The sequence below is a fragment of the Girardinichthys multiradiatus genome, chromosome X, assembly GCF_021462225.1.
Source record: "Girardinichthys multiradiatus isolate DD_20200921_A chromosome X, DD_fGirMul_XY1, whole genome shotgun sequence".
Taxonomy (NCBI): domain Eukaryota; kingdom Metazoa; phylum Chordata; class Actinopteri; order Cyprinodontiformes; family Goodeidae; genus Girardinichthys; species Girardinichthys multiradiatus.
The window spans coordinates 13762672-13786322 of NC_061817.1; the positions used below are offsets into that span (position 1 = coordinate 13762672).

A 23651-nucleotide genomic window follows, 5' to 3' on the forward strand; every position below is an offset into this window, starting at 1 on the left:
TTAAATATTAAATGCAACATTTTCAAACTGACCAATGAAGCTTATACTGAAGATAATCTGACATAAAGGTGAGGTTTTGTGAGTCAATAAATCTCAGGAACCCTCTTCTACACTGACGACATTTATACATTATCTGATTTGAACTGACCAGTGGAGCATCCTTCCAAATAAGCACTTTATTCAGTTCAGAGCAGATAAACTCTAGCCCTGTTGCCAATCTCTTGATTGAACACTTGAAGATAAAGGTTATCACCAAACAAATTTAGTTAAGGCAGGGAGGGGCAAAGGATCTCAGCAGCACTCGCAACTGATCTAATCAACTACACAGCTAAGTTGATTATAAAACTGCAGGTCTGAAGTGCAGACAATGGCTGGGGAGGAATAAAACTGTGGAGATGAGAGGAAAATCACCAGGAGGAGTGAGGAGAGGACAGAAGGTGTGAGCAGCAATCCACAGAGGTGAATGAAGACACGAGAACAGAGGAAGACATGTAAAAATGAACCAGAGAAGAAGAAAACTGCCGGGCAAGGGGGTACAAAGGCAAACAGGACAGGGTTAGGAGCAGGTTCAACAGAGCAGGGAGCAGCACAGAAGAGTTGTAATGAACAAAGGGGTTCACAGCAGACTACAGTCAGGTACACACAAACAGAATAGAGGAATTATATTCCAGGGCAGCAGCAGCAGCTGAACTCCACTGCTGGATCAAAGCAGTAAGCAGTGGTCAAACAAAAGCAAAGCTTCATCAGAGGAGTAGCAGGTTCATAAGGAGCCATTCAAAGAGGTGAGCATGTTTCTGCTGATGCCAAAGTGGGATATTAAAGTGTGGTTGTAGAAAAGTGGTATTTTTTGTATTAATATAGGCTTGTGATGAGCAGTCAACTTTAGGAAGGCAGAATGTGTTGTATACAAAGACTTGCAAAAGTGTTCATAGGCCTGAAATATTTTTTACATTTCACATTATAACAAAAATCTGCAGATTTTTTAATGTTGTTTTAGATGTTTTAAAAAAATATATTGCAGTAAAAATCGGCAAAGTGTGAATTGCATTTCTATAAAGCAAAACAAAAATCAACCCGAACTGGGCGGGCGGAGGGGGCCTTGGAAGGAGGAAGAAACAAACAAAAAAGAGAGTTAAGGTGGGCGACCGAGATGCCCGAAGAGGCACAGGGTTCAGGGTGATGGCAGAAATTAAGCCTTGGAGATCGACAGCGGCAGAAGCACTGGGCTTGGAGAACCCACGTAGAACCTTGTCAGGTAGTCAACCAGGAGGTGCAGAGGACCTTCTGTGACCCTTCTCACGTAGCTGACCATGTGGCACGAGAACCCACAGAGAATCTTCTCTGGAGGTTGAGTTGGAGATTTGTGGAGTCCTGGAGACTGAAAGCCACCATGGAGCTCTGGAGAATGGAAGCCATGATGGAGCTCTAAAAACTGCTTCACGGAGTTCTGAAGTTCAAAAAGAAGGTCAGGGAGCTGGTTTATTGAGGAACAGCTGTGGAATGGCAGTATAACCCTCTGAGGAACCCTGGAGAATGGCAGTGAAACCGCTGGAACCCTTGGAAGAACCTTGGAGAGCTTTGGAAACGCTGGGATTATTCTCGATGGAGCTCTGGAGAGCAGCGTGGAAGCTGGGAGAACCCTCGACGAAGCTCTGAAGAGGAGTGTGGAAATCAGGAGAACTCTCAATTGAGCTCTAGAGAATGGAGCTGGAATCCTTAACAAGACTCTGGGATGTTGATAGAGGTAAGTCTACCTGGATGCCGTTGTCAGAAAACACAGGAACAGAAACACGAGATTGCCTGTTCTCAGTTTCTTCTGAGAACTCAGACACAGGAAAGTAAGACAGCTTGGAGAACTCGCAGGAACGCAGGAACGTGAGATGGCTTGTTTCTTTGCCTCCAAAACATGGAGGAGGGGAGGAGGGGATAGTGATGAGGAGCTGGCCTGGAACCAGGAAACTTGAGAAGAGGTTGGAGACACTGGGGCAGGGATAAAAGCATTGACCAGGGCCTCCAGGAGCAGAGAGGTCCGTCTGATCTTTCGGAACAGGAGCAGGCACTAGCACTCGGAGGCAGCTTGGTGCAGGTTCTGGTGCTCTGAAGCAGCATGGAACAGACTCAGGTGCTTTCAGGCAACAAGGAGCAGTGTCAGGGACCACGTGAAGCAGATTCAGGGAGCTTGAAGAGGTCAGACCCCCTGGAGAAGGAGTGGAGTTGTCGGCCAGACCCATAGGAGAAGGCGTGGAAGCATCATAGCCGCGGCATGCACGTCTGGAATGCCAGGACTGTGTTCCACCCACTGGTGCACCGGAGCATGGCAATGAGGAGCACCCGACTGGTTCACTGACCAGTGTACTGGCGTGTGACGACATGCTGCTCATTCCCCCAGAGACTAGAGAGAGACAATGTGGTTGTGGCATGGAACCCTGCTGATCTTGGTGGAGAAAATGTGAGGCGTTGAGCCAAAGGTTCCGAAGTGGAGGTGGGCTTGAGCTACTGGTGACCTTTCGTCAGGCTTACGCGCCATGCTGAGGAGGGGGAGAAAAGGCATACGGGTCGTACTCTGGCAGCGCCAGCACCAGCCTGGAACCCCGAAAGGTCTTCTCCATTTCCCCCTGCAGCAGCGGAGAAAGCAGGATCTCTATTTCATCTCTATATAAGTCCCTCGCCTCCTCCAGCTGCTGCTCGATCCACCGCAGAGCTTCTGCAACCCTCCTGTCTGCTTGGAATATTTTCTGGTTGGGTTGTACTGTCATGGTTTGCAATGTTGAAGAACCAAAGCGGCAACAGGACATCGGCAGGGGAAAGGGTATTCAATTCAATTCAATTCAATTCAATTCAAAGATAGATTAGACACGGTGGAAACACAGGAATTTGAGAGATGACAACAGCAGTGACAACAGATGACCCAACAATAAAGGACAGAAAACAGTAACTTTAATTTACAGACAAATAGGTGAGTGCAATCAACAGAAACACAAACAGGTGCGGATCATGACACATGGTCTAATTTAATCCAGTATAAATCCAGCTGTTTTGTGAAGGCCTCAAGGGTTTGCTAGAGAACATTGGAGAACACTCAGCAACATGAAGCACAAGGAGCAGAGCAGATAGGTCAGGGACAGGAAGTTAATGGGAAGATGGATGGAGCTGAATACAGGCATATCAAAAAACATTTTAGAGGCTAGAAAAGATTTTAGACCGGGGTGTAAGTTGAACTTTCCAGCTTGGCAACAACGTTAAATATACAGCCAGAGCTACAATGGAATACTTTAGATTAAAGCCCTTTGTTAGAATGGCGCAGTCAAAGTCCAGACCTACATCCTATTGGGCATATGTCCCAAACCTGAAAAATGTCTATTCACAGATGCTCAACATCCATTCTGAAATAGATCAAGCTTTTTTTTTTTTTGCAAATAATGGAAAAACATATCAGTTTTTTAGATGTGCATAGCTAGTAGAGAAATACTCCCCCAAAACTTGATGGTTTAACTGCAGCAAAAACTGGTTTAACAAATTATACAAAAACGTGCAGAATTTTCCTTCATCATCACAATTATGCACTGCTTTGTGTTGCTCTGTTACATAAAATCCCTATAAAATATGTTGTTGGACAAAATGTGAAAAGTCTAGGTATTTTTGCAAGGCACTGTGAATCTCAAAATGTGAACATGTGTCAAGCTAAGGCCACAGTCGACTTCAGTATTATCTTTGAGGGTCTAAAATTATTTTATAGTATGTGTGTTTGTTTTCCTTCAGCTGCCTTTCAAAGCAGCATGTTTAAAAACCCTGAGCAGGAAGCCGATTTTGTCACAACAGCAACTCAACCAGTGTCCTCACAGGAGCCATGACAATCTATCAGCAAACACATCTCAGACAGAGCTACTCCAACTGCACAGACAGACATACCTGTTCTTCCCTGACAGCCTGATTCTTGATATTAAAACACCCACACTGCGGGCAGACATGCACAGTGGCAGGAAGGTGAAACTGCTCCTGCATACCATCCTGCGCTGTGCTCTGGAGCACAACGCAACAGGGGATAGTGTTCGTCGACTGAAACGCCATTGGGACCAATTAAGCAGAGGGCAGAGCACAGTGCAGTCAAACGCCACGCTTCAAAACCAGTTCAAAAGGCCTGCTGCTGAAACGGAGAGCTTAGTTTTCATTGGGATAACAAGGGGATCTTTGTGTGTATTGTGTGGGATTTTATGGGACAGAGGTTAGTGTTTTTGCATGTTTAGGAGTATGTTCCAGCATCTGCTACTTCTTCAAATGTGCTGATCTATACCAGACTGAGACACTGACACTGAACCACCTGAATCAGTCCTTTTTAAAGCAGCTGTGTGTGGCATGTTCGCTTTAATTAATCAATGTCATAATAATGTGTGTAACTAAAATGTAATGCAAATAGAACAACTGAGGCGAATCATTGCCCGTAAACTTAAAACTATTTCTTTTGGCACTTTAAAAGTATTTTGAAAATATTTTAGACTGTATGTATAATTTTGAGTGTGTGTGAATTAGAAAACATCTGCATTAAATTTAACGATTTGCACCAAATTGTTGTTTTCATTCAATTAATTCATATTCATTTAAGTTATTTGTTGTCTAATAACAACCCAAAAGAAAAAGAACAATGAAAATGCATTGTTATAAAGCCAAAATTAATTACATATTATCTGCCCATGATGAGTGTATGTAAACCTCTGACTGACACTGTACATGGAACTGATTTTTAAAATGTATTGGACTTTCCTATTGACTCTGTATTAGGAACGGAAAGGCTTGATCTGTTTATTTCCAGTGAAAACTGGAGGGCAATATTGTGGGTTTACAGATCCAAAGACTTTATAATTATGGACATCTTTCCATGATTAAATGCAAAATTGGTTTGCTTTTGTGAATATTTTCAGCGTCACTACAGGTCAAATGCAGCCTCAATCTCCTCTTACCTGAGGACTTCATTGGGGTTGCCTGAGATTGGGGTTTTCTTTTCCGGAGCTCCGTGGCATTCTGACTTCAGCAAGGTGTGAGGTCCACGGTCCATCATCATGGTGGAAGTTGCCATGGTAATAATCGCCACACCGTCCCGAACACGGGCTTCCAGGCCATAATCCCACTCATCGTAGGATACAGAGAGAAGACCTGTGTGGACAAAGCAGGAGGATAAGAGATAAGATTCAGTTCGAAGCAAAATCTGGAAAGTAAGAAGGCAATGTACGAAGACTATACGATACGGTGCTGTAAATAAGTATTTGACACCTTAAAGGGTTCTTCTATTTTTGCTCTTTTCTCAGATTTAAATGATAAATAAACATGCAGTTTTCGGACTGAATTTATGTAGAAAACAACCTATCCAAACCAACCTGCCTTTTGTTAAAAAGCAATTGTCCCTCATCTTTACCATGTGGTCACTCAGTTAATCATAAATTAACTGAGTAACCACATTTTTTGGTTCCATTTCACTAGTCACAACAAGATGTGATTACTGTCAGACCTGTAGAAACAAGAATCACTTAAATAGAACCTGTCTGACAACATGAAGTATGCTAAAATATTTCAAAAAGCAACATATCAAAGTGTGATCTAAAGAAATTCAAGAACAGATGAGAAACCACGTCAAAAACATGGAACAGTGGTGAACCTTCCGAGGGCCTACAAAAATTACTCCAAGAGAACATCCAGGACTCAACCAAAAGGTCACAAAAGAACCCAAAGTTACATCTGAAGCACTGCAGGCCTCATCTTCCTCAGTCAAGGTCAGTGATAAAAGGTCCAAGATAAAAACCACTGCTGACCAAAAAGAATATGAAGGAGCGTCTAACTTTGCTATACTTCTTAGTGATCATCAGACATTAGGGAAACTAATCTGTGGACTGACAAGAGTCATAGCTACAGTCAAACATGGTGGTGATAGTCAAATTGTCTAGTGAATAGCTTGAAAAAAAAAAGCACTAAATGATTTTGGAGTGGCCAAGTCAAAGTCTGGACCTAAATCCCATTGAAATACCGTGACATGGCCTTAAATAGCTAAATAATGTCCAATATGGCTGATAAAAAAAAAAAAATCTGCAGATATAAGTTAATCATCATTCCTCAATATCAGTGTAAAAGACTTATCGAGAGTAATCACAAATGCTTGGTGGCAGTTGTTGTTGCCAACCAGTTACCTGTACACAACGGCTTGGTAGGGTTGGATGGCCTCTTTTTCTTTAATAAATGAAATCTTAATTTGAAAACTGTATTTTGTATTTACTAAGATTGTCCTTGTCTGATCTTAAAATTTGTTTGATGATCTAAAACATTTAACTGACACAAAAAGGTTAAATCTGTGTGAGGGAAATAATGAGGGGGAAGAGAAGCAGAGAAGGAGGAATTATTCTTCCAGAGTCCATGCAAGACATGAAACTGGGTATAGAGTGTGATGATTCAGGGATGCTTCAGAGTGAATGAATACCAGTCGCATTCTGCCTGACTGAGTGTCTGTCACATTGCTAGGTTCGTCCATCTGTCTGTTTAAATCTTTGTCTGCTGGCCTTTGTGCCGTCTGTAGCTTGTCCTCTTGACTTGTTTACTTTCTAGTTACAAATCTTTCTGAACATGTATTTGTATTCATATGTTTCTGTGCGTTTAATTTTTAATTGGCCACCTGTTTCAAAGCCAATTTCTCCAGAACCCTTGAAAACACCCATTTAACTTTTGCCAGGATGCATGATATTCTCTATCATACCCTCTTGTAAGCAAGTGTTTAGACCATTCCACATATTTGTCTGAAGCACTCAGACGTTCTTTATCTAACAATTTTGCCATTTTCTGTAATGTTAAGGTCACCCAAACTCACCGTCTCAAAGCTGACATTTAGTTTTTGGTTATTATTCTATTTTGGTACAATATTAATCTAAAATGAATGGAGAAAAAAATCACAGGCCAAAGTATAATGAGTGTTGATTTATTTGGAAAATCACCCAATCACCTAACCCATCTGATAAACTGCTGTCATTTCGAATTAAAATCTATATTGTGATTTTCATCCATGATGTAATTAACCAATGACAAAGCATCATTATGAAGTGATGAGACACAGTGTGTTCTGTCATGTGCACAATGTTCATCTCTTTTTAATGACAAACTCATATCATGATTGCATCATGTTTGGATCTATTTACTCTCCTCAGGCCTAACTTACAACAAGTCTAATTCTATCAGGAATAATTTTGGAACACTGTTTAGGAGCTCATTCATTCATGTTTGGGTACAAGGCTTCTGTTGGACCAGTTCCAGTTATGACTCCATGTATATACAGACTCTCACTAAATAATTCGTAGCTTTTGGACAATCACAAACTCCAATGGTTTTACTTGGTATTTTCACTGCTTTTTACTAACCTTTTATGGTATGTTTCTGCCAGCTTTGTACATCTAAAGACAGATTTGTTTGCCAATTCTTCTTTACAAAATAGACCAAGCTACGGCTAGCATTTGTGAACATCAGGTTTCAACTCTTTTCACACATTACAAATGGGTTTTTTGTAATAATGAATATTCTATGACCCGACATATGCATTTGCTTTAATCAAGACAATTCTTTTTTTTTTTTTTACCTGTCTTGTCCGGCAGAGAAGCACTCAGAATTGTTGTCTGAGTGCCAGAAAATAGCCCAACAGATTTACTTTCACAAGTGGAGCATTACAGCTGACACTTCAAAGCTCTGCTTGATATTCATAAAAACTTTATTAGAAACTGCTTTGGGATTATTTCAACTGTTACGGACAAGGAGACAGAAATGGAAAAGAAAAAAAAAGAAGCAGGAAAGAGAGAAAGGAGGGCAAAAAGGAAAAGGGGAGAGAAGGAGAATAGAATAGAGGAAAGAAAGAAGGATGAAGAGAATACAAGATAACACCCTGCTTGCTTCCACGCCTGCAGAAATGTTTGTATTACCAGCCTTTTTAGCACAGTACTTATGAATGCAAGATGTATTTAGTGATAAATGCAGCTCAATATAGAACATCTGTGTTTCTGTTCACACCTGAATCTAAACACCTGTGGGTCTGAGTGTGAGCGCGCATGTGCATACAAGGTTTCTCCATAAAAATATGCAATAGTGAGTGTGAGGAGCCACAGACCCGCCCCCTGGACCCGGAACAGATACGAACGAGATCCAAGCCACAGACATCCAAAGGCCCCCCAGAGCACAGCAACCCCAGGAGAACCACCGCCGGGACTTCCGTAACCCCCCCAGAGAGGAGCAGGGGAGAACCACCCAGCAGCCACAGTACTGGAGCCTCAGGGAGCTGTAGCGACGAGCCCACAGGCCCCACTGGCAGCCGTCTACGCCCGAGCAGATCCAGCCATGGACCCAGAGACCCGAGACCCCGGAACATATCACTCCCCAAGCAGAGGCCCGACCGAGCCCAGGGGTCCGGGCCCCGGCAAACTGCCACCAGGATTGAGCCAGCACACACCAAAGCAACCAGCTCCGGATACCGAGAACCACCAGTACACCAGTGGGAAGAGATACCAACCACTGGCAGGTAGTGTGGTGGGGAGGGAATAGGCCCCCCATTGGATGGGGGCCTAAACTAATCCAGGAGAGGGAACAGCCGAAGACACAACCTGACACAAAAAACAGGCACACACAATCACACATTCCCAGCCTCATGCATACACATGAAAACACTCACACCCACGCACCCAACATAAAGACAAACAACAATGGACGTCGCACACTCACTCACACTCACCATACATACTCTATACTCCCAGGTCCAGGTGCCGATACCCCATAGGGACAACCAGCCCCTGACCCAGGAGGTGGTCCCCTTCCCTCCGGGGGAGGAGACAGGCAGACCGCCCCAGCACCTGAACCTGGTCTGGGCTAGCCCGGCTCTTGCCTGAACCGGATCGACCCCGGCCCGGACCCCCTGCCCCGACCCCAGTCCCCAACCACCCCCATCCTCATCCAGAGGGAGGGGGCCATATACAAAAGAGGGGTCTACATGGTCCAAACAAGCCCGCCAACCAGAGCCGCCACAGAATAAAATAGACCCAACCCCCAATGAGTTCCGATTCCAACCCCATGAGCCCTCCGCCCCCAATGAACCCGTCATGAATCTCCCCACTGGGCCACCCCCAACCAGGACACAGATATCGAACACATGCCCCAGGACCCGAACGCCATGAATCACCCCCCACCACAGCCCATAGTCACACTCCCACAGGAGAGCTTCATCCCCGAAAGGCCAATGAAGCAACACCGACACAGCGCAAGCTCCACACACAGCTCCACTCCAAGCACCCCCGCCGTGACAGCAAGGCAAGAGCCCCACGCAATGCTGTCCCAGCCCCTGCCCACAGGCGCAACAGGGCAGAAACCGTCAAGCACCTGTTGCCCCCGACCCCACACCAAGACGGAACAAACTCACCCGGCAAGATGTCCCCAGCCAGCAGCAAACACTTGAGGCCGGCATCCCCAAACCCGCAACCACATAGACACACCACATCACCGCCACTGAAATGTTAGCCCAGGTAGAAACATTATCCAGCTCAGCTCTACCATTGCCGCCCAGCCGATCCAGATGTCGGTGACCCCACATCCAAGGGCACAAGACATGCTCCGCCGCGCCACCCGTTGAGGAACTGTATAATATTTTTAACCAGTTTATGAAAGAGCTTCCAAAACCAAATTTAGTCAAGGTTGAAAACAAGAATTTCCAATTAACTCTATCAAATGTTTTTTTCTGCATCTAGAGATAATATATTGGTCTCAATATTTTTACAGTACGAATAGACTATTAAATTAAGTAATCTGCGTGCATTTGTGGATGAATGCCTCCCTTTTATGAAACCAGTTTGGTCAGGATGTATTATGAGAGGAGTTACCTTTATTTTAAGATCCACATTAATAAGGGATATGGGACGGTGGCTGGTAGGAAGTACTGGGTCTTTTCCTGGTTTTAACAGGAGAGTTATCTTGGCAGAATTCAAATTTAGTAGAAGTCTGCCATTTATTTAGATTTCCTGCACCATTCTTTGGAATGTTGGAGCCAAATTATTCCAGAATTCTTTGTAGAACTGTTGGGAATCCATCTGGGCCTGGAGCCTTTTTATTGGGCATGCTTGTGAGAGCTTCTTGGATTTTGGCTACAATCAGTGGTACATCCAGGGCCATCGCTTGATTATCTGATAATTTAGGAAGTGTTACTTTATCCAGGAATTGATTAATGTCGTTATCTGACAGGTCTATCTGTTGTGAGTATAAAGCTTGCTAGAAATCTCTGAAAGTGCTGTTTATTCTTTCAGGATCATAAACTGTATTCCCTGTCGAGTCTTTAACAGCAAATATAGTTGTTTTTTCTTTATTTATTTTTAACTGGTTAGCTAAAAAGCTACCTGATTTATTGCCATGTTCAAAGTTTTCTATTCAAAGTCTTTGCACTAAGAATTAGGTTTTTTTGTCTATAATGTCATTTAATTCTAGTTTGGCTATATGTAGTTTACTCTGCATTTCCTCTTCCTGGGAAGCTTCTAACAGTTTAATAGTTTCTTCTAATTCTTGAATTTGTTTGTTTTCTTTTTTTTCTTATGTGATGAGAATGAGATTATTTTACCTCTCATCACAGCTTTCCCTGCCTCCCAGAGAACAGAAGTTGATGTCCCTGGGAGGTCATTAAACACCAAATATGAAGTCCACTCTTCTTTAAAATATTTGATAAATTCTTCATCCTTAAGCAATGATTGTTTAAGTCTCCAGTCTTTGCTTTCATATTTACAAGAGATAAGGAGACAGGAGCATGATCACTGACAGCTATAGGGTGTATCTCAGTGTCTGAAATGTCAGTCAAAAACAAGCTCAATGAAGACCATTCTATTGCATCTCTGCCTGTATGTCTAGTGTCATCATTCTACTGGACGGTGAACCTCTGCCCCAAACTGCATTGAGAGTGATATGAAGTTACACACTACATACTATTTAGTAATAAGGTGACATCTCTTGGCTGTTGGTAGCACTGGATTTTATTTAGGGGTATATGTCTTTTCAGGTACTTTTTTATTTATTAAACATTTTATATAAATCATGCATCCTTTTTAATTTTACTGTTTTCTACGATTATGTGCTAATGTGTGTTGGTCTATCACATACAGGGGTTGGACATTGAAACTGAAACACCTGTCATTTTAGTGTGGGAGGTTTCATGGATAAATTGGACCAGCCTGGTAGCCAGTCTTCATTGATTGCACATTGCACCAGTAAGAGCAGAGTGTGAAGGTTCAATTAGCAGAATATTGAAATGCACACAACATTATGGGTGACATACCAGAGTTCAAAAGAGGACAAATTGTTAGTGCATCTGTGACCAAGACAGCAAGTCTTTGTGATGTATCAAGAGCCACGTTATCCAGGGTAATGTCAGCATACCACCAAGAAGGACGAACCACATCCAACAGGATTAACTGTGGACGCAAGAGGAAGCTGTCTGAAAGGGATGTTCGGGTGCTAACCAGGATTGTATCCAAAAAACATAAAACCACGGCTGCCCAAATCACGGCAGAATTAAATGTGCACCTCAACTCTCCTGTTTCCACCAGAACTGTCCGTCGGGAGCTCCACAGGGTCAATATACACGGCCGGGCTGCTATAGCCAAACCTTTGGTCACACATGCCAATGCCAAACGTCGGTTTCAATGGTGCAAGGAGCGCAAATCTTGGGCTGTGGGCAATGTGAAACATGTATTGTTCTCTGTTGAGTCCGCCTTTACTGTTTTCCCCACATCCAGGAGAGTTACGGTGTGGAGAAGCCCCAAAGAAGCGTACCACCCAGACTGTTGCATGCCCAGAGTGAAGCATGGGGGTGGATCAGTGTTTGTGCTGCCATATCATGGCATTCCCTTGGCCCAATACTTGTGCTAGATGGGCGCGTCACTGCCAAGGACTACCGAACCATTCTTGAGGACCACGTGCATCCAATGGTTCAAACATTGTATCCTGAAGGCGGTGCCATGTATCAGGATGACAATGCACCAATACACACAGCAAGACTGGTGAAAGATTGGTTTGATGAACATGAAAGTGAAGTTGAACATCTCCCATGACCTGCACAGTCACCAGATCTAAATATTATTGAGCCACTTTGGGGTGTTTTGGAGGAGCGAGTCAGGAAACGTTTTCCTCCACCAGTATCACGTAGTGACCTGGCCACTGTCCTGCAAGAAGAATGGCTTAAAATCCCTCTGACCACTGTGCAGGACTTGTATATGTCATTCCCAAGACGAATTGATGCTGTATTTGCTGCAAAAGGAGGCCCTACACCATACTAATAAATTATTGTGGTCTAAAACCATGTGTTTCAGTTTCATTGTCCAACCCCTGTACATTTCCAATTAAACACATTTGGGTTTGAGGTTCTTATGTCACAAAATGCAAAAAAGTTTGAAGAATAAATGCTTTTACAAGGCACTGTATGTCCTTTTATCTACTTGTTATGCACAAAATACAACCAACGCCCTAGTGTTGACTGCAGGGTTCTGAGCTGAACTCAAATGGATATTAACAGGAAGAGAGTTACATTTTTTTATCACCACTTAGCCTGTCATTAAGGACATGTAATTATAAATTTTTAACATTGTATCCATCCATCTATACATACGTGTTCTATTCCCGTTACTTCCATACAGGGCCACGGGGGAGCTAGTGCCTATCTCCAGCAGTGTACGGGCGAGAGGCTGGGTACAAGAACAATACATTTATCAGCCAAACCAACAGTGTCATAATCCGCACCTGTGTTGTGGTTTCTGTTAATTGCATCCACCTGTTTTTCATGTAGTTCTGTTAATCCTCTGTTGTATTTAAGTTTGTGTTTTCTGTTCCTTCATTGTCGGGTTGTCTATTTATCCAGCTGTTATGCTGTGAGTCCTGTTTTCATTGTTGTTGTCATCTCCCAGATTCCTGTTTTCTCTCCGTGTTAGTAAGTTCTGTTCATTAAAATGTATCAATCCACCATGCGCCTGCCAATGTCAATAACTATTCATTTGTCAATGTCTTGACAAATAGTTATTTTCTTTAAAGGAGTGCTTCTAGAACTTTAAAAGCAAACAGGTGGCTTTGCAAAATTCAGAGAGTTGTACTATTGTAACACAATGGATTACACTAGAAGCAACAATTCATAATGTTTTCACTTGAAGGAGGATGCCAGCTAAGAAAATCAGTGACTGTAGAGAAAATAGTTTATCTCAAATCCTTCTTAATGAAAATTCAGATTTGAAGAACTCAAAAACTCCAATAAAGGCTCATAATTTCTGCCAGATGTCCATTTCAGTACTTTACAATCATCTGGATTGTAGTCACAGTTTCATTCAGTGTTCATGCCAGTTTATCTTGCTATCCATTTCTCTGTCTTTCATCTAGCCTGTCCTTCTCTCTGTTTTTCAGTTGATCTGCATCGATCTGACAGTGTATGACTACATGTCAGCCAGTCCACTACCATGTCAGTGGGCATAAATAGACAGGCGGCTTGGCAACCTGCCCTCCTCATGGGGCCTTAGTGGTGACAGCTTCGGGCCCTTCAGGACCACATCTAAAAATCACACAGTCTTGACACTTTCTTCACACTCGCTCCCATAGCTTGTTCCTTTTTAAGCATGTCACTTCTGCTATCCTATGGAAAAGATTCCTATCTAGAAAGCGGTGGGCATGTACGTGCACGTAAGCGATGTCTGAGGGTTTCTTTGCATCATGGGAACTTGCTGCCTAATGCATATGGATTCATACCTCTCTCAGGACATGTGTAAATGTCATAACACATTCACGTAAATGGGTGACGTATGAACTAAATGGTACAGCCGCATTTTTGAAGCCTTTTGCCAGAGAGAAATGGGGCTGTTGATTAAAATCTGTCTCCCTGTAATATGCTCACACATTAGATTAAACAAGCAAATAATTTATACATCATCTTCCACAGCCACTGATATCACTGGTGAACATGTGTAAAAAGCTTTGAAAAAAATATTTTTCATCTTGCAGTGGGATAACACCACACTAAAAATTTTACAAAAACCCAACCAGTAATTTGCATTCATTTATGTTCCAAAAGAAGAAGATATAAGTAAAGAAATATTTGTTGTTTTACAAAACCCCTGGTGCCACAACTAGTGTTACTCCTAACAAGTCCTATAAAAATGTAAATAAATCATTTTAGTAATTCAAACTTTACCTAACCTTAACTTAATTAGTAGTCCATGACTTTTTGTTTCATTGGAGTATAATTATCACAAAGTATAATGACAAAATGCAATGACAAGATGTAATGGCCCTTAGCCACTGAGAAAGATAAGGAAACATGTCATTCAAATACAGTAGATGTGTGTTGAACTCAATGAAACAGGAAGTGACTACAAGAACACCACTGCTTGCTTCAATTTGCTGATGCCTATAGTCAAAGCATGTATAGTTATTACAGAGAGAGTTAAAGTAAATTCTTCAGAGTGAGATGATGCTTCATAACAGACTAAAATTTTAAGCTTTTCACCAGGGGTAAAATTGAAATGGTACTGTAGTATTCTTCAAAGGGAAGTCTGTCTTACGAAGCAAAAACCAGTTACTGTTTCTGTCGGGGCTGGAGTTCCTGTTGTATGTTTTTGTCTGTGTTTTTTTACTCCTAGTAGGCGCTAGTGCTTAGCAGTGGTGGAGACAGTTGTTTTCCTTCTCGGTGATTGAGTCCTGGGGTACTTAAGCAGGAAGCAGCCAGCATCTCGTTGATCAAGTATTAGCCTCTGTGTGAACTGAACCGGTGACTACCTGCAGGTTACCCAGGCTGGCCCCGGTGGCTTCGTTTCGCACTAGCCTCGGTCCTAGGATCTCACCAGAAAGGATCTTCCACACACACCTATCCGACGCCGAACTCTGGAACTTCCCCGGCTGGCTGCTTCCGGACCCGGATTCTCCAGAGACCATTCAACCTAACCTGTCCATCCTCCACCTCTCCCTCTGACACTTCGCCTGCACTCCAAGCTCTAACCCAAGTAACTGAGAAATCATCGGACTTACCATTGTCTCCATATTCACTTCTTCTCCAGTCCGAATCCCTCTCCTCCTGACGGATTGCCTACTCCCTCCTATTGCTCCTGCACACCATACCGATCCATTCTCCTTAAATAAACCTTTTTCAAACTTGTACCTGTTTCCCTTAAGCGCGATTCTGCATGACAGTTTCAGAAGAAGTCATTACCATGAGGACATGTGAAAGTGAGTAAAGTAAGTTTGACAATGTCTTGTATTAATGGTTATGACTCATATTTTGAATTAAGACAGGAAGTAGTTATTGTCCTGTTGTCATGTGTTATGTTGGAGAAGGCTAAGAAAGACTGCACACCGGAGTGCCCAACAGGACTCCGTATAAGCATTGGAGCAGCCTCCATCACTGTTAAAACATGGTAATTTTATTGCCAAAAATTATTCAACATAGTTTTAATCAATAACCTTGTATTTTGTTTATCAAAGGTCGACAAAACTTTATTCAAATTAGGTTTTTTGTCATGTGGAAATACGGGAGGAGTTGGAAAAAGTAAGAAAAGCTAATACAGTTAGCATTACCTTTCACCGCTGTTGAAGATCAAGATAATGTTTGGATTATGTTTTTTTACATAAAACACATTAGAGGCCCAAGAATGCATTTCTCCATTAAATCAACTTTTAGTCAGCTAGATTTAGAGTAAATTTACTCGACTGACATGTAGATTTTTGCAATTAAACTAGACTTAAACTTAAATGAATAACATTATGTTGAAAACACTGTGAGTGAAACTAATTAAAAATGTACAATCCAAATTAACAATGGTGACAGCATTTTTGCTACTTGGTAGAAAAAACGACATGGTGAGAGTTACGAAGTTACAAGATACAAATTATCTGTGAGCACCTTGAGAACCTGATGGCTAGCTAAAACCACGAATATTCTATTTTAGCATTAGCTCCATCTTAGGACTGGACAGACAAAAAAATCTAACCTGGACTGAGTTTTTCTTTACTGACTGTAAACTGTTATCCATGAAACCTTTAATTAATCTTTAAAGAACAACACAATGGCATTCTTACTTTATTAACATATCGTTAAAATTTCATCTTATTTCATTCTTCTCAAAAAAGCACATTGTATCTTCTCATCTACTAAACTGGATCATTCATCACACCCTTGCCAATGAGTTTGAGTATGTATCTGGTATTGATGCAAGTTCACAGTATGCAGTACAAAAGACAAAAAGAGGTATAAGAGCGCAGAGGTACAAAGAGCAATGAAAAGAACAGAATGAACAAGGAGTGTGCAGGAAAAGTAAGACAGAAACTTTAAAGAAATAACAGAAATACAATAAAATGCAGAAAATAGAAATGCAAATTTGACAGAGCAGCAAGCAGGTTCCCAGGAGCACAACTTGGCGATGGCATCACTGGAATTACCCCTGATAATTCGAGACACTTCTTCACACACAGTGCAAATTATTAAATGTACCAAGCGACCTATTTATCCCCACAGCTAGCATGCACCTTTTATTGAACTCTGAACCACAAATCATTAGTTGCATGCTATGCCACAGTTTCATTTCCCCCCATGTTTGTTTAGAGGTTGGTGCGCTTGAATGCCCCTGAAGGCATCATGTGGTTCCTCTAATGTTCAAGTTGAGAAGAGATAAAAGCTTGCTGAATGAATTTACTGGGCAAGTATTATGTGTCCTTCTGTATTACAATAGAAAATGTAACCTAGCAAAGAAGACTGTTATCTTTTCCATGAAAATGCTTTTGGAAAATAATTAGTATCATCTGGATATGAGCATTTCTGCACTTTGATAAGACTTTCAGATTATTCAATACAGTGGTTCCCAGACTTTTTATTACAGACACCACTTAAGCAAATACAAAGTTGTAAAGACTTTTCAAAACAGTTGTACAAGGCAGGAAAAATAAGGAAAAAGCTTTCTTATTCATTAGCAGTAGATTATTGGTTGAAGAATGCAGTTAACTTGCTGTATGTGTTGTTTCTTTACCTATAAGTTTAAATTTATATTTTTGTAGTTGGAAAAGGTAACAGAATGTCAAATGCTTCTCACCAAGCCAGACCTCAAAATCTAATATGGCCGCCTTGCATTTAAACTAAGGCTACGTTCATACTGCAGGCAAATACACTAATCTGACTCTTGCATGGCAGATGGAAATGCAAAAATTTGACCTTTCCGCTTCTGAAAAATTCTGAATTGTGCCACCTTTATATGTGGTACTAAATCGGATATGCATCCGACGTTCATGCTACATTTAATCTGACTTTTAAGGCATTGTCCTGGTTCAGACAACGCATCCACACAGACTTCAAATGCAGAAGTCTCTTTTTTCTTACCTTTCTTTATTTTGTTATAATGTGGTTATAATATTGTCGACTCTATAACTTAAAAATAACACAGAGACGGTGGCATCCATTATTACTTCCGTAAACAGTGGCGCTGCTGTGTGAAGTCTACATTCTTCTTCTGCTTTGGGGTCATGAACCGTTCAGACTGAAGTCTTATTAAAGTTGCATCTAATCAGTAGTTTGAATGACCACGAAAAGAAAGTCAGACTCCTGCGAAAAATCAGAATTGAGCATCAAAACCTGCAGTGTGAACATCGCTTTAGTGACATCTGAAGTTAAAAAAACTGTTATATTACACATTTGTTCATTGGTTTCTGATCTCCATCTTTTACACTCATAGTGTAATACATTTTCCTTCAGTGAGGTTGCCACCGTGTTTAAAAGTACAAAAGGAAGACAAAGGCGTCCAGGAGCCACATCAACTGGCTCCTCTCGATGTGGAGAAGCAGTGGCTCTACTCTGAGTCCCTCCCAGATCACTGAGCTTCTCACCCAATCTCTTAGGGAGAGCCCAGACACCCTGCGGAGGAAACTCTTTTCGGCCGCTTGTATCCGTGATCTCGTTCTTTCGGTCATGACCCAAGGCTCATGACCATAGATGAGGGTAGAAACGTAGATAAACCGGTAAATCAAGAGCTTCACTTTTTGACTCAGCACTCTCTTCACCCCGACAGACCGGTACATCACTGCTAACACAGCACAAATCCATCTATCAATCTCCCGCTCCATTTTTTTCTTATTCATGAACAAGACCCCAAGATACATGAACTCCTCCAGTGTCCATATGTGCCAATAGCACATATGGACACCCTTATGCTTGAACATGGTGTCAGTTATGGACAATCCATGACACACAAAAGTCCAATAACAAAACACATCTCGGCCCAGAATGGGAGGGCCTTTCCTCCCAACCACACCCCTCCAGGTCTCACTGTCATTGTCAACGTGAGCCTTGAAGTCCCCCAGCAGAACAAGGGAGTCCCCCGGAGGGGCGCTCTCCAACATACCTTCCAAGGACTCCAAAAAGGGTGGGTAGTCTGAACTGCTTTTTGATGCATAAGCACAAACAACAGTCAGAACCCGTCCCCCCACCGGTAGGCGGAGGGAGGCGACTCTCTCATTCACCTGGGTGAATCCCCAACGTACAGGCACTGAGATGGGTGGCAACAAGTATGCTCACCCTAGCTTGGGGCCTCTCGCTAAGGGCAACTCCAGAGTGGAAGAGTGTCCAACTCTTCTCAAGGAGACTGGTTCCAGAGCCAGAGACATGCGTCGAGGTGAGCCCTATTAGTTCTAGCCGGAACCTGTCTACCTCATGCACCAACTCAGGCTTCTTCCCCACCACAGATGACATTCCACGTCCCAAGAGCCAGCTTCTGCCGCCGAGGATTAGACCACCAAGGTCTCCGCCTTTGGCCGCCACCCTCCCTGGGTTGTCACCTTACTGTGGTGGAGGGGGTTGAGTGTCCCAATGATCCTAGGAGCTATGTTGTCAGGGGCTTTATGCCCCTGGTAGGGTCACCCAAAGCAAACAGGTCCGAGGTGAGGAATCAGACAAAGCGCAGCACACAGACCCCTTATGATGATTTCCATGAATGGAAACAGCATTCCCTCGCCCAGACAGGTCATTGGGGCCCCACTCTGGAGCCAGACCTGGAGGTGAGGCACACTGGCGAGTGCTTAGTGGCCGGGCTTTCACCCATGCAGCACAGCCCAAAGAGGAAACGTGGGTCCCCCTTCTGATGGGCTCACCACCCATGGGAGGGGCCAAAGGGGTTAGGTGCAATGTGGTATTGGTGACTTTAGGGGCTGAATTATCTATTCAAATTGTTTAATAAATCCCAATCATCATATTGATCTTATTGTTTTAATTAGCCACATTTAATAAATTATTTAAAAGCAGACTTGGGTGCACCAAAATCTGCTTTGTCATTGGATAGATGTGGTTAAGTTTTGTATAAAATTTAAAGGAAATGCAAAAAGGGTGGTTATAAAAAGACAAACACTTTGTGTTGTACCTAATATTTTCCATTGTAAAACATTTGAATTTATCAGTAATAATTTTCCTTTTAATTGAAAACAAAAGACCTCCAAGACCAGATTTGTATCATTCCTCAAATAAGCAACAAAAAATGAATGATAGAAATCAGATGATATGGACATATATATATATATATATATATATATATGTGGACAGATTCAAATTCAGTTGCCGACATTATTCTAATTCAATCTTGTTTATAGCACAATGCAGTCAAATCTGGTTTTTAATGGTAACTGGTACTAAAGAAGATGGGCTGCAAATGGTTCCCTGGCTGCACTCTGGACACCCCTAATCTATCAACTAAAACCCTATTGAAACATTTTTAAAGCTGTGGCTTTAAAATGACAAAATGTGGAATGGTTTAAGGGATATTAACACTTTTGCCTGGCACTGTACCTAACATGCAGCAGCAGGGCAGTGTGTAGAGGCTTGATCACTTACAAACTGACTTATGTTTCAGAATATTTCATTTACCCTGAATTATACATTTTCTTCTCCATTTGATGTTGTTGCAAAAATGCTTGACTAACGTGTTTTGGCACATTCTGTATTATTCATCATACAAAAAATGTAAATTTGACATTTTGCCAACAATTTGTCATTACGTCCCATTTGATTTATGCCACAATAATTCAGTTTCAACAACAAAAAAACAAGGTGTGGTGTAGGGTGTATGGTGTAAACAGCCACTCCACACTTCCACTTAGCAATCAGTCAGGCAGTACACAAACAACACAATTATCTCGTTAGCCACATAAATCAAGAGAAAAGTCATTGTGTGATTTAAATAACCAGTATGGTGACGGATCATACTTTGCAAAGTGAACTCTCATTTGGAGCATGAACCAACAGTTTTGGTTACCTAGACCAACGCAAAAACACTCAGGTCCACCAGGCAAGTTACACACTACAGCATAAACACACAACACATTGGATGGCATTAATCCATTATTTCTCTCAGATGCTCTAACACACTCTCATTTAGAGTAACCCATCCACAGGTGTCAAATAGGGAAGCAGAGGTAAAACGTTTCAGTTATGGAAAACCATACCTCCTGAAACTGCTGTGGACAGGCATTGGTTTAATCATTACTGTAAATCAACAAGCCAAACACCAACAAATCATCACGCTCATGTGTACCACCGTGTACATATACAGCCTTACTGTGTCACAGAGAGGGGAGCAGATTGAAATGAAGGAACTGTTGCTTAGATTGGCAGATACACCCCTAACACTGAAAGGTTTGGCCACCCACTGGGAAATGGCCTTCCAAAAAGAGTCTGTCCACATCTGAGTGCTGTAAGTTGTGTTACATTTGGCAGCCTGACAGGTGTGCCAGACAGATTGCTTGTGCAGGTTGAGTGCTTAATGCGCCCCAACTCGGAAGTCACTTTGGTTGACCTTCAAAGGTTAGAGTGACATCCAGTGGTGATGTGGGAGGAGACGAAGTAAAAAAAGGCTTCTACCTTATCATTACAAAAAGGTCGCTTTCTTTCTTTTTTTGTTGTTTTTTGTGTTGGAACAAAATGTTTTAATATCCAGACTTAAAATCCACATTAAAGTAATTGGTTCTCAGCTTTGCTTATGTGGTACAAAGCAGACTAAAAGGGAGACAATGATGGCTTTAAACAGATACTATCAGCTGCTTTTATGGTACATGGAACCAGGTCAAATTTTGTTTACAATTGGTGGTAAAATCTGTTTTTTTATTTTTATTTTTTTATTTCATTGTTTCATAAATGAGATAGACCACTCTCTCTTAACTGGTAGGTGCTGACTCAAAAATAGGTTGTGGTTCACTCAGCTTGTTTTATTTAGATTATGGCTGCAGAATAGATGTAGTTTAAAAAAAGAGAGGGCAATGCATAGTAACTGTTCTCATACAAGGTGGAAGACATTAAACTCAAAGCAAGCTAACTTCAAGGATTAAGACTTTTCTCAGAGAAAATACATTCAATTCAGAGAATCTGACTCAGCTTTTTTGCCTACCTGTGGGAAACTCCGCAGGCACTACATCAGTGTCTCCAGCAACCAGCGAAGGGACAATCCAAGTGTAGCCGTAACCAGTGATCCCAACAGAGTGGGCCACCTCGAAGATGGTGTTGGCCTCCTCTTTTGTGCAGTAGAGAAGAATCACGGGGCTCTGGAGTTTCTTCAGCTGGTTCTGGATCTTTGAATCACCATCATCCACTGACATGTCAAGCAGAAGAACTTCTTCTAGCTCCCAGCCAACAAAGCTGTTCTCAATGGTGTTTCGGATCTGAGACAGGCAGGGAGACCAAAGATTATTGGAAAATACTCCATTTACATAGACTAACAAAAAGGCAGTATTGTGAAAACATGGTAAGTAAGTGGCAAAGTGGGCGAAGGGGGCGAAAATACCCAGAGCCAAAAGAATAATGATAGTTTGAATAGTTTTTATTTATACAAATTAATGAAAGAGCGATTTGCATTTTCATTCAGACTAATGCTACCCTAAAAGAGGGTCCAGTTTGCCTTCAGATGTCATCTACTTGTTAAATATAGTCTACCTGTGTGTTCATTAACTGCTCATCACTCTGAATACACCCTCTAAACCATTGTGTTGGCAGCATCATGCTGTGGGGATCCTTTTCTTCAGCAGGGAAAGGAAAGCTGGTCATAGCTGATGAAAAAATGAATGAAGGTAATTTATAGGATATTATGGAGAAAAACCTATAAGAGGCTAAAAAAATGACTTGATCGGGGGCGGCGGTTCACCTTAGAATGTCCAAGTTAAGTGCGGACCTAAATTAAACTGAGAATCTGCGACAGGACTTGAAAAATGATGTTAACAGATGCACTCCATCTAATCTGAGAGAGCTTGAGCAATTTTACAAAAGAGAATTTGCAAAAGATTTCGTCTCTGGATGTAAAATACTGTTTGAGAAAAATTATTGACTCAGGGGTGCTGAATAGAAACACAAGCCACAATTTTCCGATGTTTTTTTTTAACCCTAACCCTATGTATCTTTTCCATGTAATTTCACATTTATGCACTACTTTGTGTTGGTGTATATCACAATGTGTCAATAAAGTACTTTGAAAGTTGTTGCAAGTTCATGGGGTATTATTTGTTCTGCAACGCACTGTAACTGCGTGTTCCTTTTGCTGAGCGGTCTTACCTTGGTGACAAAGTCCTGATAACCGGGGTAGTACGTTGTGACGATGGAGAAGATGTACCAGTCATACTCCTCCATGATGTTCAGTATAACAGAAGCCTGCTGCTCAATAGAGGGGCCGAACTGAAAGAACATGGAGTTGTCGTCCTAGTAATAACAGAAACACACACAAAGGAACAAAGACTGAGTGTAAACGGCAACAATATTGGCTAGGACTTTAATTTACTTGGCATTACACACAGAGGAGAATGGCCACGACTTGAAGGACAGTGGCGGGTTTTGTAACATTATTGGAGCGAACATTAATTTAGCTGCCTTTATTCTTTGGCTCACAGAGGAGAAAGACAAGAGGACTCCTGTGGACTTGTAATGATACCGGTCATGATTTTCATTAGTTCCCTTTATGACGCCTTTAATGAGTTTGTGGCTGGAACAAATTCTGTGGACTCAAAGCTGCTGTCTTTAATCTTATCAGCCATTTTTATCAGTTTGTTTGATAACAACCAACAAAACAATGTCAGTGTAAATTATTAAACATCAGATTTATAGAAAGATATTATATACATAAAATTGGACACATTTACCCTGCAGAAATTGTAAAGAAAATTCAAACACGTACAGACCACATACCCAGGAAGTGTTAAATCTCAGTTTGACAGATACAGAACATACACCAAATAAAAAAAGCTGTGTAATCTAGCAGACTCTTAAACAAACATTTCTTAAACACTTCAAGCCTGCCTGTTGCCACTGGTGCTGGCATCAGAACATTGAGCCAGACAGAAGAAGAGGAGGAGGTGAGAAGTATTAGTCTAGACACGGCCTTGGAGTTCTGCATCATCAGCTTGCTGTTGTGTATGTGAGTCACTGTTTGAGAGTCCTGTTTACACAATGTACAGTAGCGTGTTTATTTTGAAATCCATACTACAAATGGGTCAATTCATATAAACGAGTTTAATTTTTTTGTGCGTTTAGTGTTTAGCTGTATGTGAGTTCAATGACCAGACTAGCTGAGAGGCGCTGAAATGTCTTTGAGGTTCTTTCAAAATCAAATGCTAAAGCCGAGATGATGTTC

At 41.8% G+C, this 23651-nt stretch overlaps 1 protein-coding gene across 2 annotated transcripts in view; it reads right to left on the reverse strand.

Annotated features, from left to right (window-relative positions):
- The window catches only part of LOC124863515 (glutamate receptor ionotropic, NMDA 2B-like), a 246203-nt gene that overhangs the window by 74809 nt on the left and 147743 nt on the right, over positions 1-23651 (reverse strand). For both annotated transcript variants that reach the window (XM_047357915.1, XM_047357916.1), the window contains 3 exons: positions 22580-22723; positions 21426-21696; positions 4956-5148 (listed from right to left, as the gene is read on the reverse strand). In XM_047357915.1, coding sequence (XP_047213871.1) covers positions 4956-5148; positions 21426-21696; positions 22580-22723 — 608 coding nt within the window. The remainder of the gene's footprint in view (positions 1-4955; positions 5149-21425; positions 21697-22579; positions 22724-23651) is intronic.